Source organism: Agelaius tricolor, unplaced genomic scaffold, assembly GCF_023055355.1.
Source record: "Agelaius tricolor isolate 1412-34295 unplaced genomic scaffold, bAgeTri1.0.p SCAF_54, whole genome shotgun sequence".
NCBI classification, from domain to species: Eukaryota; Metazoa; Chordata; class Aves; order Passeriformes; family Icteridae; genus Agelaius; species Agelaius tricolor.
Genome location: NW_027269314.1, coordinates 445,020 through 460,564, shown reverse-complemented (window position 1 = coordinate 460,564; position 15,545 = coordinate 445,020). Strand labels below are relative to the sequence as shown.

Here is a 15,545-nt window from a genome sequence, read left to right as displayed (position 1 = left end):
GGCCGAGCCCACGGCCTTGGGGCAGGCGGGGACGGCGGGAGAGGATGAGGAGCGCTGGTCCTGTTCCGTGAGGGCCCTGCGGGCCGCCGTCCTGCCCGCACCCAACATGGCGGCGGGGCGGCCTCAAGCGGCGCCGTGACGTTGTTCCGGTAGGGCCGTGATGCAATCCCGAGGCGCGGCGGCGGCTCGTGGCGATGCGGGGCTCGGGCGGGACGCGGGAGCGGGACGGGCCCGGACTGGGCGGTTTCGGGCCTGCTCCCGCTGCCTGCCCCTGGGGCTGCACGCTGGGCCCCGCCGGCTGGAGCGGCGGTACGGACCGGGGCAGGGGGGGAGCCCAGAGCGCGGCCCGGTTTCGGTTCCGCCTCCGCCGGCTCACGGCTGTTTGTGCTCCCCACAGCGCCATTCTGCCCCCGGCACCGCATGTCCAGCTTCGCCGACCTCCCGGTACCGTCCCAGTCGGTGATTAAGTGTAAGGAGGGGGATGTGTGTCTGCTCTGGGATGACGGTGAGTGCGGCGGGGGCTACCGGAGGTCCCCATGCTCGGGAATTGCCAGGGGAGGGGGAACGGCGTGGGGACAGCCGGGATCCGGTGCCTGGGACTGCTCCTCACCCCGTTCTCCTGCCAGGCCCCAGCGTGGGTTACTACCCCCCGGAGATTGATGATGATGATGATGACGACGATGAGGATGGCAATTACGATTACGATGAGGACGAGTTCGCCGCGGGTTTGCAGTTCTTGGACATTCCCGTGGCGGAGGGAGCCGTTCCTTACAGCTACTGCGGCTTCCGCAAGTCCTTCCTGTGCTCGGAGCCGCCCCCGCCGCTGCCCCGGACCCCTCCCACCGCCCTGGACGCGCGGCTGGACCGGCTGCCCACGCCCCGCCGGACCTGGCTCACGGCAGAGGTGGGAAAAATCCCCCCGATGTCCCCCAGGGGTGGAGGGGCTGGGTTGACATCGCCAGAGGGTCCCACCTCGTGGCCCCGGGGCTGTCCTGACTCAGGGCATCCCTCCTGTAGGAAGCTGAGAAGAACGCTCAGGAGCTGGTGGCAGAGGAGGAGCGGGCCAAGAGGAAGGCAGAGAAGAAGAAGCTGAAGAAGAAGGTGGGTGAGCCCTGGGAAGGGCCCCTGCCAGCTCCTGGGGATTGGGGTCACTGCCCCTTCTTGGGGTGCTGCCAGCAGGTCTCTGAGCTGGGGGCTGAGGCTGCATTTCTCTGCTCATGGCTTCATGTTCTTCCTTTTCAGAAACAAAAAGACCGAAAGAAACGGGAGAAACTGGGCCAAGAGCAGAAGAACAAAGAGAACACTGACCCAGTGAGTGACCAGTCCGGCCTGCTCGTGCTGTTCTAGGGATGCCCAGAGCTGGGGGGGCCAGCCAGCACCCCCTAGCCCTGTCACCTCACCCCCTCCCTGTCCTTGCAGAGCCCCCCAAGTGGCCCTGCAGGCACTGGGCCTCCCTCAGATGGTGCTGAGGAGGAGGGGTGCTGCCCAGAGCCCTCCCCGTGCCCTGGGGACTCCACAGTGCCCTCAGAGGAGCCTGGGCCGGAGGACACAGCAGTGACAGAGGTGAGGGACAGTGTCCCCGTGGGGGCCATCTGTGGGTGGGGGGTCCCAGGGCTCTGCCTGCCCATCCCTCCCTGCTTCCCCAGGAGGAGCTGGACCTGAGCTGCACTTTTGTCTGCAAAGCCCGGGAGAAGGCAGGGGTCAGGCTGCCCCCCCCGGGCAGTGACCGGTCCCCTGGGCCACAGAACGTGGAACCAAGCAGGAAGGTGCCTGAGAAGGGAAGTGGGGACCCTGTGGGGACACCTGTGTCCCCCCAGCCCCTCCAGTCCAGGCCACCCAGCCCCAGCACGCTGGCACAGAGCCTGGCACTTGCAGGTCAGTGCAGGGACCCCCAGAGGGGCCAGGGGAGGGCACTGGGGGCTCTCCCTGCTTCTCACAGCTCAGAGGGGCTGTGCTAGGAGGACTGTCCCTCCCTGTGTCCCTGTGTCACCTCCCCAGGCCACGGCATCGAGGCAGCCCAGATGGGCCAACACTCTGAGGCCGTTTGGGCCTTCACCGTGGCCCTGGAGCTGAACCCCCAAGAACACCGGTGAGCAGAGGGGTTTGGGGTGAGCTGGGGGTGCTGGGCTGGCAGGGCCAAGCCTCAGTGACACCCCCACCTCCCCTCAGGCTCCTGGGGAACCGCTCCTACTGCCTGGAGAAGCTGGGGCGCTACGAGGAGGCGCTGGCGGACGCGGAGGCAGCGCTGGCGCTGCAGCCGGGCTGGCCCAAGGGCTCCTTCCGCAAGGGCAAGGCCCTCAGGGGGCTCCAGGTACCTGGGGGGGCTCCAGGGACTGGGCAGAGGGGCTGGGGTCTTGGGGGGGGCCCATGGCTGGGTGAGGGGCTGTGGGGTTCTAGGAGTGGGTATGGGGCTGTCAGAGTTGTTGGAGACAAACTGGGGAGCTTGGGGTGCTGGGAAGGGGGCTGAGGGGTGCCAGTGGGTCTGGTGGGGGCTTTGGGGAACTGGAGGAGCTGTGGGGTGCTGTGGATGAGGGGTGAGGCTGGCGCATTAGGTGTGGGCTGGGGCTGGGAGCACTGGGCAGGGCACAGGGTGCTGCTGGGGTGGGGTAGGGCTGCACTGGGGGGTGTCAGTGAGGTTTTGAGGTGCATTTGGGCTGGGTGGGGGGTGTGGGGAACTGGAGGAGCTGTGGGGTGCTGTGGATGAGGGGTGAGGCTGGCGCATTAGGTGTGGGCTGGGGCTGGGAGCACTGGGCAGGGCACAGGGTGTGGGTAGGGTGGCACTGGGGGGTGTCACTGAGGCTTTGAGGTGCCATTTGGGCTGGGTGGGGGGTGAGGGGTGCCTGTGGGGCCAGGCAGGGGTTGCAGGTGCCCCCTGGCCCCCAGCGCTATGCCGAGGCCGCGCGCACCTTCGAGGAGCTGCTGCTGCAGGACGGGGCCTACGCTGAGGCAGCCACGCAGCTGGAGGCCTGCAGGGCCCTGCTGCAGGTGAGACCCCCTTTCCCAACCCCCTGCCCCCTGTCCTGCTGTGCCCCCCACGCCTCACCCCTGTCCCCTCACAGCAGTGCAGCCGCCCCGGGGGTGTCCCCGTGTCCCCCTTCCTGCTCAAGGCTAAGGAGCCGCTGTTTCTCCCTGGTAAGGGACAGGGCTGGGTGGGCTGGGGGGACCCTGGGGCTGTCCCTGTGTCCCCAGTGGGTGCTGAACCCCTTTGGCTCCTCGGCAGCAGGATGGACAACCAAGAGCGGCCAGGGCACAGGTGACAAAACTGTGACAGGAAGCAGCGGCAAGACCCCAACAAAAGGCCCAGAACAGGCACCTGCTGTGGCCAGTGGCTGCCCAACACTGCCACCGAGCCACCCTGCCAGGTATGGGGGGTCTGGTGGTCTGGGAGGGGGCTCAGAGTGGGGCAGTGCTGGCTCTGATGACACCAGGATGGCTCTTGGCAGGGACTGCTTCCCGCTCTGGGTGGGCAATATCACCTCCCACATCACTGAGAAGGTGCTGCGTTGTGCCTTTGGCCGGTGAGTGACCCCAGGACTGCTCCTCCTGCAGGACCCCAAACCCCTGGCACCCCCTGGTGACCCCAAACTCCCCAGCCCTGTCCCTGTCCTCGTTCTCTGGTGGTTTTGACCTGCAGGGGATGCTTGGGGGGAGTAATGTCTGACTCACACACTGCCCCCAGATTTGGGGGTCTCTGTCCCACAGCTTGGGGCGTTTTTAACTGTTCCCCTTCAGTTTTAGGAGTTTCTGTTCTCCTCAGCTTTGGGAGTCTCTGTTTCCCCACCCCGGAGATTTGGGGGTGTCTCACGCTCCATCTTTGGGTGTCATTCACCCTTCCCCAGCCCTTGAGAGTTGCTAAACCTGCTGTGCATGTTTAAGAGTCTCTGACCCTCCCACCCTGCTGGTTTGGGGGTCTCTAATCCTCCACCTCCCCATTTAGGAATCCCTAACTGTTTTCCCCCCATTTTGGGGGTCTGTGCCCCCCAGGTTTGGGGAGATCCGCTCCGTGCGGCTGCTCCCGGGGCGCCACTGTGCCTTCATCAACTTCCGTGGCAAAGCAGAGGCCGAGGAGGCCTTCAGGACCATGCAGGTGAGCTGGGGAAACTTGTGGGACCCCCCTGCACCCCTCAGGGCACCCGTGCCAGCTGCCAGCTCCTTCTGTCCCCAGGGTGCCACCGTGGAGGGCAACAAGCTGTTGCTGCAGCTCAAGCACCCGGCCCACGCCACCCCGGCCCCCATGCCCCGTGCCAAGGGCAAGGCCACGCCCAGGGGGCTGCTCAGCTGACCCTGCTCTCTTGGGGGGACCCTGGCAGCCCCCCCTCACCTGCCTGAACCTGCCTGTGCCTTGTCCCCCACTGCCAGGGGTGGGGGTGTCTCCCCGTCCTGCCTTGGGGGTGCTTGGGGGGTCAGGGCCCACCCTGCAGCCCCTTGTGCTGAGGGGCTGGGCCTGGGCTGTTCCCCATGGCCCCTCAGGGATTTGCAGCAATTTGGGCTTTTCAATAAAGCTGAGCTTTGTTTTTCTGTCTGGCCTTTCTTTGGGCTGGTGTCACTCAGCCTCTCTGCCATCTCTCTTGGAGCCCCATGTCCGTGTCCACCCCGTGTCCCCTTCTGTGTCACTCCCCATGTCACTCCAGCCCCGGGAGACAACAAGGGGGGGGTCTCCATCCCCCTTAATGTCACTGGTTGGTGACAGGAGCTTCGGGGGGGGGTGTGACAGGCGTGAGATCAAATACAATTTGATTAATATGCAAATTGAGGGGGGCAGGGGCGGCCGCAGCCGGTAATTAATCACCGGTTAAAACAAATTAATGCCCGCGGTGGGAGGTGCTCGCCCGGAAAAAAGTGGGGGGGTGGGTGGAGGGCTCTGGGGTCCATATTAAGGTGTTGCCTTTATTGCAAATATTTACACCGGGGCTGATAGAAAATAAAATTAAAAAAAAAAAAAAAAAAAGTAAAAGAAATGGAAAGACGAACAAAAAAAAAAAAAAAAAAAAAGCCGCAAAAGGGTGCACGGAGGGGGCGGGGCTGGGCTCGGCTCCTTTCGGAACCGAAGGGAGCGGGAGTGGCGGGGCCGAGTCAGTCCGAACGGAGCCGAACGGCGCAGTCTCGGCCGGAACAGACCCGAGTGAATCCGAACTCAGCCGAGCCGGCCCGAGTGGGTCCGAACGGAGCCGAGTGCACCCGAACAGAGCCGAACGAAGCCGAAGGGAGCAGTCTCGGCCTGACCCGACCCGAGTGAATCCGAACTCAGCCGAGCCGGCCCGAGTGGGTCCGAACGGAGCAGTCTCGGTGCCACCGGATCCGAACGGAGCCGAGCGCGCTCGGCTCAGTCCGCCACGTCGATCTCCTCCTCCTCGAGCTCAGCGGGCTCTGTGGTCCCGGGGCCGGTCCCGGGAGCCCCCGGGGGCTCGGGCAGCCCCGCCAGCTGCTGCAGAGCCGCGGGGGGCAGCGCTTGCAGCGAGGCCACGTCCGCCCGCAGCTCCTCCAGGTCCCGCTTGAGCTTTGCGCGGCGGTTCTGGAACCAGGTGATGACCTGGGCGGCGGAGAGCGCCAGCCGCGCCGCCAGCGCGTCCCGGTCCACCGGGGAGAGGTAGCGCTGCCGCCGGAATCGCTGCTCCAGCTCCCGCAGCTGCTGCGCCGTGAACGCAGTCCGGGACTTGCGACGCTTCCTGCAGGGAGGGCGCGGGCCCGAGGCGCCCGGCGGGGACGGACCTGCGGAGACAGCGGGGTTAGGGCATGGGGACCGGGGAGCAGCACCGGCACCCGCACCGGGGAACGAACCCGGGCGCCCGGCTGGATTGTGCCTGCGGCGGCAGGGCATCGCACCGGGAACGGCCCCGGGAACCGCGGCGGCACCGGGATGCCCGGCGGGGAAGGGCTTGTGGGGCAGGGTACCGGCACGGGGACCCGGACAGCACCGGCACCGCGGGCCTCGAGCGGCGGAGGCAGCGGCGTCGGGTCAAAGACACCGGTACAGGCACCGGGACCCACCCTGGGCACGGCGGGTCCCGGCCCGAGGGCACGGCAGTGCCGGGGCGCCGGTAAATGCAGCCGCACCGGCCCCGCCGAGCCCTGCGGGTGCGTCCCGGCCCCGCCGGCTCCCGGTCGAACGGAGACGAACGGGCCCACATGGAACCGAAGGCAGACAAGCCGTACCAAAGCCGTACCGAGTGGTGCCCAACGGAACCGAGCAAACCAAACCGCGGCCGGTGCCGGCAGCCGGGACGCATCGTTCTACAGCGGCCGCGGTCGTGTCGGAGTCGTCTCCGTCGCGACCGGGGCTGAGACACCCGCGTCACCCCGGCGGCTGCTCCGGGAGCCCGGAACGAAGCCGGGAGCCTCGGTAGAGAACCGGGACCCTCCTTCTCTGCGATTCCAGGAGACCCAAGACCGTGCAGGTCCCCAATTCGATCATTTCTCCTCTCCCGGCCCCGGTGCTGTCGCTGCTGCCCCCAGCGACCTCAAGAACCCCGGCGAGACGCGATCGCCACCCCGGGCACGGCTGCTCGCCGCCGGCGGGATCCCGATCGCTGTCCCGGTCTCTTTCCCGCTCCGGCCCCCGGTGCGTGCCAGCCCCGCCGCTGCCGGTGGCACCGGTAACGCGGCTCGCTCGGGCCGTGCGTCCCCCAATACCGGCGGTGGCTCCCGGGGTCTCTCGCAGCGCGGGCTCCACTCCTCGCTCGGTGGAGGAGCCCCGGGCGGTCCCGGCCGAGTCCGTGGCTCCGTCCCGGTAGCACGGCTTTACCGCGGTCACGAAAACCCGATCGGTGCCGTGTTCGTCCGTCAGTCCGGTAACGAGGCTTCCCCTCCGCTCCCGGAGCCCCGATCGACCCCGTTTCTGTCCGTCTGTCCATCCCGGTAACGGGGATTTACCGCTGCTCAGGGAGCCCTGATCGCTCCGTTGTCAGTCTGTCCTTCCGTCGCGGCGAAGAGGCGTTTTCGTTCATCGCGGAAGCCCGGGGCAGTCCCGGCTGTGTCGGTGTGTCCGTCCCGGTACCGAGGTTTTACCTGAATTACCGGCACCTCCATCTGCCCGCCAGTCCCGGCTCGTTCCGCCGTTACCGGCCGCCGGTTCGCCACCGGGTTTTGTTAATTCCGAGATCCCCGCCCGGCCGTGTCCATCTGTCCGGCCGGTACCGGAGTTTCACGCCCGCTCCGGGAGCCCCGATCGCTCCCGTGTTTGTCCGGCCGGCAGCGAGATTTTTTTCGTTCATTTTTCTTAGTCCCGTGTCTGTCCTTCCGTCCGGCCGGTAACGGGAATTTACCTCGGCCCCGGGAGCCGCTATCGTTCCCATTTCTGTTCGGGAGCCGCTATCGTTCCCATTTCTGTCCGTCTGATGGCCCGGTAAAAATTTTTTTTCGTTTTCCATTTTTTTTTCGATTCTTTTTCTGCGATCTGTCCGTCCGGTAACGGGCCTTTTTACCTTAATTCCGGGAGCCCCGATCGGCCCCGTTTTTGTCCGTCTGTGCGTCCCGAAAAAGGGAATTTTTCTCCCCCGTTCCTGTCCGTCTGTCCACCCGGTAACGGGATATTTTCGGTCGCTTATTTCATTCCTTGCCGTGTCCGTCTGTCAGATAACGAGGGGTTTTTACCATAAAACCGGGAGCCCGAGGCGTCCCCGTTCTGTTTGTCTGTCCGCCCGTTAACGGGTTGGTTTATTCATTAATCACAGGATCGCTGCTCTGTCTGTCTGTCCGTCTGTCTGCCCACTATGATGAGTTCCTTAATTCCCGGAGCACCTCTCCATAATTAGGGATAATTTTTTCCCCCGTTAATTACCGGAGTCTGGCTCCATCCTCGTTCATCTGTCCGGCCGGTAACGGAGGTTCGGTTACTCACGGCAGGGCTGATCTAGCGGTCCGTGTCCGTCTGTCCGAAGGGGTTTTCGTTACCGGCGTGAGTCGCGTTGTGCCCAGCCGTATCCGTTAATTACCGGCACGCTGCTCTGCCGTGACTGTCCGTCTGTCCGTCCCGGTAATATTTTTTTTTTCACGTTAATCACGGAGACCCTCTCTGTCCGTCTCGGTAAGGACGGTAATTATTTTTCTGTGTTAATTACCGGGGCCTTTTTCGGTCACGTTTTTTATTCATTCCCGGTGACGCCGTGCTTTGCCTGTCCGTGTGTCCCTCCGTGTGAGGGATTTTCCGTTCATCCCGGAGACACGATCTGTCCGTCCGTGTCTGTCTCTCCAACCCAGGAACGGATTTATTCGTTCCCGGAGGCGCCGTGCTGTCTCTCGGTGTCCGCCCGTCCTCCCGGTTCGGCCGAGCCCGTGAGATGTGGGGACGCTTCGTGCCCGTCCGTGAGCGACCGTCGGACCCCTCCGGTACCGGGCCGCTCGGGCAGGCCGAGCCCCGGACGGAGGCTCGGGGCCGGTACCGGGTTTCCGTTGCCGGCGGGCCCCCGCGCTCGGTCACGGTCACGGTCACGACTCGGCGGCGCCGATCCGCCGCCCGGTCCCGCGGCTCCCGGTAAAGCTGCCGGCCCCGGCGCGGCCGGTTCTCCCGGAGCTCCGGTACCTCGGTGCCTGTGGCGGCTCCGCGGGGCCGGGGCTCGCTCCGGTTCGCCGTGTCCGGCCCCGGGACTTCTCCGTCCCTTCGGACTCAGGCTGCCGCGTGTCCCCGGTGTCCCGGCCGAGCACCGGCGGCTTCTCGGGCCTCCCAGCCCCGCTCGCCCCTCTGGGACAAGGAGGAAACTTCCCGGGACAGGGGACGAGGGGCGTCCCTGGCCTCGCCACGGCCTCCCCACCGCCCTCCAGCCCCGCCACCTGCCCGGTGCCGGTTCCCGGTGCCCGCCCCGCTCCCGGCGGAGCCCCCCCGCCCCGGCAGCTCCCCGGTACCTCCGGCCGCCTGCAGCATTCCCAGCTCCAGCCCCTGGAAGGTTTTACTGGCGAGTTCCTCCAGCGCCCAGAGCGGCGAGGCCGGGGCGCAACCGCCGCCGCCGCCGCGGGGCCCTGTCGGGGCGGGGGGGGCGGCGGGACCGGTCCCGGTCCCGGTCCCGGGGGGGCTCCCGCCGCGGGGACGTCCGAGGATGTCCTCGATGCCGAAGGGGGTCAGCGGTTTTGTGGTGTTGGCGGGGGGCGGGAGCCGGTCCAGGGGGCTCCGCCGGTGGCCGCCGACCGCGGCGGGCAGCGGGGGGGAACCGGCCGCCTCCCCCGCCGAGGTCATGCCGGGACCGGGACCCGCGCCGGGACCGGGACCCGCCGCCGCCGCCCCCCCCCCACCCCCCAGCCCCGAGATTCCCGTTCCACCGCCTTAAAGCCCCGGGATACCGGGAGGAGGAGGAGGAGGAGCCACCGACGCCCCCCCTGCCGGGGGGGGGGACACGACGGGACCGACCCCTCTCCGCCACTACCGGGGCGCAGCCCCGCGCCTCCCCCCTGTTGTCTCCCTCATTTTAACCCACCCCAGCGGGTCCCCCCTCCTCCTCCTCTGCTCCCTCCTCATCCTCACCGCGGCTCTTACCCTCACCCAAAAATTTATTGGCTCTTTTGCTCTAAAATGCCCCATAAAAGCATCGGGGCCGCGGCTGGGAGTGATTAAGCCCTTTTGGGTGGGTTTTGGGTTTCAGAGCCATAAATTCCCCCCCCCCCCCCCCCCCTCCGCCCCCCATCCCACCCCGCCACATTCCCGCTGCCCTTTCCCGGTACAAATAGCTCCGGGATTTCGGCCGCTCGTAAAAATCCCGGGATGCCGCACACGCAGGTGAGGCCCGGCTGGCGACGCCGCGTCCGGATTATCCGGCGGCTTTGGGGCTGGGAGATGCCGAATCGCCCCTCTGAAGAGGTGATTCGGTGCCCTCCAGGCCCAATCCCGTCGGGTGTCCCCATGGATGTGTCGCTGGGACCGGGGACACGGCGAGGTCACGGGGGTCACGGCGGTAATGAACCTGCGGACGGTGCCGGGGGGCCGGTGCGAGCACACGGAGCCGCCTTGGGGGAGCAGGTGCAGGGGGATCCGGCAGCGCCGATGCCGGGATTATGGAAGTGGGGAGGGGGCGGGAGAGAGTGGAGGGGGTGGGGGGGGGGGGATTTTTTCAATCTTGCTGACAAAGGCAGAACGCGATCTCCCGGCTGGAAATCGGAGTTTGACAAATTCAACCTTGAAATTTCCCAGCAGCCGGAGCAATTAAAGGCCGGCGGGCTCGGGGGGGGTTGTGGGGAGGGGGGGCTCGTTTTGGGAGAGGGGACACGGGGCCCCTCGCACGGCGGCGTGCCGGGCACAGCGGCGTTTGCACGGATTCCTCGCACGCGGCTTTTGTCCTCTCCGCAGGGCGCGGGGAGATGGCGGAGCTGCCGTGGCCGCACGCGCCGCCCGCTCTCACCGGGGCACGGAGCCCGTGCCGAGCTGGGACCCCCCCATTCCCACCCCCCACCCAGCGGTGCCGCACTCGGATTGGACCCCAGTGAGCCCAGTCCCTTCCAGCAGCACCGCTGGGATGAGGCCACCGTGCCGGCCACAAGGCCCTGGGCGCCCGGGGAGCGGGGAATGCGGGTCGCAGCCATTGCCGGGGGTCGCAGCCCTTGCCGGGGGTCGCAGCCATTGCCAGGGGTCCCCAGCCCTTGCCGGGGATCCCAGCCCCACGGGGAGGCCGCGGTCTCAGTCCTGGGACACACACGGAGGGAAATCGCAGCTCGGGGTGATTCCACGTTCTCGTGTTGATGGGAATCGCGGCCGCCCACCCGCTGAGCCAACCCCTCTGGAACGCTCCGGCTCCTGCGGGGCCAGCCGGGACCGCGGCAATCTCGGGCTGGGAATGTGGGAGCCGATGTCCCGCTCCTCCACCCCGGGGGTGGCCCTGCGGGTCTCTGGGGGGGTCCTGGAGGTCTGGCACCTCGGAATCTGCAGGAACCCGGCAGTGCTGCTCACCCTGATGGATGGGCTGTCACCCTCACCCCCTTTCATCAACCCCCCATTATCCCCACCCTGCTCTTCAGCCTTCGGGGTGAATCCCTGCGCTCAGGGGTGCTCCCAGCTCATGGTGCCGGCACCTCCTTCCCTCCCCGAGCCCCCACTCGTGCCCCAAAGCGGCCGCTGAGGCATTTTTGGGGTGGGCTGAGCCCCCCAACCCTGCCCGACCCCTCCGGCTTCCCCCCGCTGTGGGAAGTGCTGGCTCCGGCTGCCGGGAACACAGGACGGGAAACGCTTTTCACCCCAAACCAGGCCACAGGGTGGGAACCAAACGAGCCCTCGGGGGTTTTGCAGGAACACGGGAGCTTCCTGCGGAGCCGGGACAGTGCCCGGGGCTGGCCCGCGGCCCGAGGGGACGGTGACGGGCACGTCCACGGCGTGGGGCTGAGGGCACCCCGGGCTACCGCACCCGGTGTGGCACTAACAGCCTCCGCCTCTGTCCCGCTCCTCCACCCCGGGGGTGTCCCCGGGGGTCTCTGGGGGGGTCCTGGAGGTCTGGGAGCTCGGGTGTCCCAGCCCCTCACGTCCCATCCCCGCCATGAGCAGCAGCGGGGCACACGCGTGTGTGTGTGTCTGTGTGTGTGTATGTCTGTGTGTGTGTGTGTGTGTGTGTGTGTGTGTTCACGAGTGTGCACACGTGAGGGGGGTTGTGTGAGGGGGCACCCAGGGGGTGTCCGTGCTGGAGCTGGAGCTGCTGCCCTGTCCCCCCCACCCAGCACGGCCCATCTCGGGGGCTGCCGTGGCTCCAAGCACCGGGAGCTCCCGGGATTCCCCCACCCGGGGCCGGGAGGGGGGTGCTGGGGTTGCCAGGGCTCCGGGAGCGGGGTGCTGGGGGTGCCAGGGCTTCAGGCTGTCAGGATCAGGGTGCTGGGGGTGTTGGGGTGCCAGGGTTCTGGGAACGGGGTGTCAGGAGCGGGGTTCTGGGATGCTGGGGGTGCTAGGGCTCCGGGAACGGGGTGCTGGGGGTGCCAGGGCTCCGGGGTGTCAGGAGCAGAGTGCTGGGGGTGCCAGGGCTCTGGGGTGTCGGGAGTGGGGTGCCAGGGCTCTGGGAGCAGGATGTCAGGAGCGGGGTGCTGAGGGTGCCAGCGCAGCGCCGGGGGTGCCACAACTCGGGGTGCGGCGCCCCCGGAACGCGCCTCCCCCGCGCCGCGCCGCCCTGATCCATTATTTATCGGCTCCATCCCAATATTGCGCCGCAGCGCTCTGTAACGCGATTAGGGCCTCGGCCCCGCGCGGCCCCGGCACATGGAAATCGCTGGCAAATGAATTTTCCTTTAATAAGGGAACAGCTCGGTGCGGAATTAAAGTGTAAAGAGCGGCGGCAGAGCCGGGGGGGTGCCGGGAGCCCCCCCGCGCCGGGGGACGGGACCCCAGCAATTACTGGCAATAAATCCTGACCCTGCGGTGGGCTGGGAGCTCGGCGGAGCCGGGAATAATGGGATTACACCTGGCTCCGGTGAATGGGGATGGATGTGTCGGGAGTCGGGGGAGCCGGGGGGACGGGGATCCCTCCCTGGGGCTGTTGGCAAATCATCGATTCATTAACGGGAGCGACATCGCCCCCCGCGCCCCGGGGGTCTGAGCACAACCAGGGCACGGGGGGAGCGAGGGGGAATGGGGTGGGATGGGGTGGGGATGGGATGGGGATGGGATGGGATCCATGGGATGGGATGGGGATATAGACATGGCGACAGTGCAGGACTAGGGACACACGGGGCCCTGCACACGCCTCCATGGCTCCCACACCCGTGTGTCTGTGTGGCCCCAGCCACGCCAGCGGACTCCTCGCAGCCGTGTGTGCGGGCACAGCTGTGTGCAGGTGTGCAGGCGCGTGTGCCGGTGTGTGCAGCTGTGTCCAGGTGTGCGTAGAGCGCTCCCGGACACAGCAGCTCCCACCCAGAGCCGCCACACGCGTGTGCAGGAGCGCACACACGTGGAGCCCTCAGTGCCAGCGCTCAGGGACCGGCCCCAGCTGCCGCACCCCCCTGGACTCCCCTGGAATCCCTGCTCGCTCCGGGGCCTCCATTTGTGCCTGGGCCAAACTCCAGCCAAATGGGCCGTGGGCGGAGGGGGGGGTTTGCATTTCAAAGGCTCCGGCTGCAGCAAACGCCGCGGCCCCCCCGCCGCGCTCCCGGCCGCCCACGCCCCCTGACCCCCGCACGGCACGGCCGGCATGGGGGGCGCTCCCCGTCCCTGCCCCGGCACCGGGACCCGCTGGGACCACCGTGGGCTCGGGGTCCGCCTAAAATTGACCTGCGGCTCTGGGGGGGGCGGTGGAGGCGTGGGATCCCAGAGCTGCCCACCGGGCGGGGGTCTCTGTACCGGGGGAGAGGCGGCAGCAACCGGGGATGGTGGGTGGGGGGCTCCGAGCGCCTCCGGCTGGTGCCTGCCGTGGGGCACCCCCAGGCTCCCCGTGGCACCGGGAGCCCCGAGAGCCCCGCTGCGGGCAGCGGGACGGTGGCGGGTGCCGCGGCGGGGCCGGGGCGGCGGCGGGGCCATGAGGATTCAATTAGGGCCGAGCGCGGGGGACTCGGCTCGGAAATGGCCCGTCTGGGCGTTGACAGCCCGGCCCCCGCCCAAGATGAACGAGCCCCGGATTAAAGCGCGGAGGGGTGACAGGGGCACCTGAGCTGGGAGGGGGCTGGGGCGGCTGCAGGAGGATGGGGGGACCCCGCCTTTGGCACGGCCACGGGGCCACTGAACGGCCGGGAGGGGGTCCCCGGTGAGGACGTGGCACCAGGGACCACCCCTAAACCTGGCTGGGGACACCTCGAGCAATGTGTGGCGGCAGAGGGTGGCAGCAGAGTGGGGGCACGCCGGGGGTCCTGCGGGACTCTGCCATGCGTGGGATTGAAGGGGAGGGGGCGGACACACGCCCCTGTCATCCCGCAGGACCCCGAGGGGGCCCGACCGTCGCAGCGAGCGCGGCGCGGGGCTCGGGGAATCGATGGCCGCGCGGGTCACCGCTGCCATTAACCCCGGCGAGGCAGCGCCCCGAGGTTAATTAAAAAGTGAAGTGCAACGAAACGCGGCGGCGGCAGCGGGGGGTGACAGCGGTGATGGGGCCTGACAGCGGCAGGGGACGGTGGGGGTGGCACTCGTACGGGCCGCGGGCACGGTGGGTGCTCCAGGGGACACCGCCAGCAGGGGCTGTCACACTGGCACGGCGCACGGGGGGGCAGGTGGCACTCGGAGTGTCCCCGTGTCACACGTGCCGCCTGGCAGAGCCGGGTAGGAGGAAGAAGAGGCGTCGCAGAGGAAGCCCCATCCTTCCTCCTCCTCCCACCCCAGCGCTATTCTTAGCCCCGGTCTGTCCGTCTGTCCTGCATCCTCCCCGCCTGGCGGGGTCCGGCCCTGCGCCCCGCGGGACCTTCAGGGTGGGACAACAGGGGGACCCCAAGCGAGGACACCCCCGCGGGGACCCTGTTCCTGTCCGGGCCTCGCTCCCCGCCCCCAGCAGCCACCGTAACTTTAGACCCGACAGCTGCTCCGCGCCCGCCGCCTGCAGCCCCCGCAGCCCCCGCATGTCCCACGGCACGGCACGACAACACCGGGTGTCCCCATTCCCGGGGGGCTGCAGGAGGGGTCTCTGCTCCCCCGAGGATGGGGCGAGAAGAGGGACATGGAACCCCTGTGCCCATCTTGCTGTTGGCAGAGGTGGTGGCACGTGGCACCCTCGGGATGTGGGCAGGGAGGTGGCACATGGCGCCCGTCCCGTGACGGCTGTGTCACCCCACCGCAGAGACCTCGGCGCCACTGCCTGTGCCTGTGTGTCCCCAGGACGTGTCTCCGGCTTTGGGGATGCGGGGACAGAGCCCCAGCGGCTTTGGGGACCGCGGGATGTCCCCGGCAGGGGCTGCGCGGTGCCCGTGGTGACCGAGCCCGTGGTGACCCCGCGTGGCGGGACCCTCGCGGCGGGGCGGGCACGGCGGGGTCAGCAGCGGCGCATTCCTGCTCCCGCGGGGCGATCCGGTTACCGGCCGGCCCAGCCCCGGCCCCGGCCCCGGCCCCGCCATTAATCTTCCCGGGTGCCCTTTGGAATTTGCCGCCCGAGGCCCCGGGGGGGTCCGGGGGGTGCAGGAAGAGCAGGAGGATGGATGAGGATGAGGATGGGATGAGGTGGAGATGGGGATGGAACGGACACAGGGATGGGGATGGGATGAGACGGGGATGGGGAGGGAGCAGAGCCCTGTTCACCCTTCCAAGAGCACCCCCTTGTCCTGCTGAGCTCCCCCACTTCTCTCCAGCCCCGGTGCCGCCGTCAGAGCCGCGGGATGATGGCGGCACGGCCCCGCCCTGCAGATCGCATGCAATTATCCGGCAGACGGAGACGCGGCCTTGCAATAACGCGCCCAAATTGTTTTAGGGATCAGGGGACTGGTGGGCGACAGCCGTGGCAGAACACGCCCCCCCTCCCCACAGGCTCTGGGGACAGTCCCCAGCCTCTTCTCCGCTGTGGAACCCCGGTATCGACACCGGCACGGCCGTGATGGGGGCTCAGACCTGCCGGTATAGCCGGGACCCCCCGGTACCGGGGTCTGAGCGGGGTTTGGGGGCTTGAGCAGCTGCCGGGGCTCCGGCTGTATCCCTGCCCGTGGGGAGGGGGCCGGGAGCGCCGTCCTGCTGGTAACGGAGC

General features: G+C 68.0%; 2 protein-coding genes across 6 annotated transcripts; one reads left to right on the top strand and one right to left on the bottom strand.

The window, feature by feature from the left end:
* The first annotated feature begins 7 nt into the window (after window positions 1-7).
* TTC31 (tetratricopeptide repeat domain 31) lies at window positions 8-4,518 on the top strand. 5 transcript variants are annotated; one of them, XM_071455763.1, is made up of 15 exons: window positions 8-149; window positions 398-505; window positions 627-904; window positions 1,018-1,101; window positions 1,243-1,311; window positions 1,420-1,563; window positions 1,647-1,875; window positions 1,999-2,089; window positions 2,170-2,311; window positions 2,884-2,985; window positions 3,060-3,132; window positions 3,221-3,362; window positions 3,444-3,518; window positions 3,985-4,087; window positions 4,166-4,518. In XM_071455763.1, exons 2-15 carry the CDS (start codon window positions 421-423, stop codon window positions 4,280-4,282), a joined length of 1,734 nt encoding a protein of 577 aa, XP_071311864.1. In that variant the 5' UTR covers window positions 8-149; window positions 398-420; the 3' UTR covers window positions 4,283-4,518. The 5 variants fall into 5 exon arrangements, with proteins under 5 accessions (XP_071311864.1, XP_071311863.1, XP_071311862.1 ...); XM_071455762.1 differs by lacking the exon at window positions 8-149 and adding an exon at window positions 174-309 and having other exon boundaries at window positions 3,063-3,132; window positions 3,224-3,362; XM_071455761.1 differs by lacking the exon at window positions 8-149 and adding an exon at window positions 174-309 and having other exon boundaries at window positions 3,063-3,132.
* An 805-nt stretch (window positions 4,519-5,323) lies between these two features.
* Window positions 5,324-9,166, bottom strand: LBX2 (ladybird homeobox 2). Its single transcript, XM_071455765.1, has 2 exons — window positions 8,839-9,166; window positions 5,324-5,709 (listed from the first exon to the last, which is right to left on the bottom strand). The coding sequence occupies exons 1-2, from the start codon at window positions 9,164-9,166 to the stop codon at window positions 5,324-5,326; spliced, it is 714 nt and encodes a 237-aa protein (XP_071311866.1).
* Between the last annotated feature and the right edge of the window lie 6,379 nt (window positions 9,167-15,545).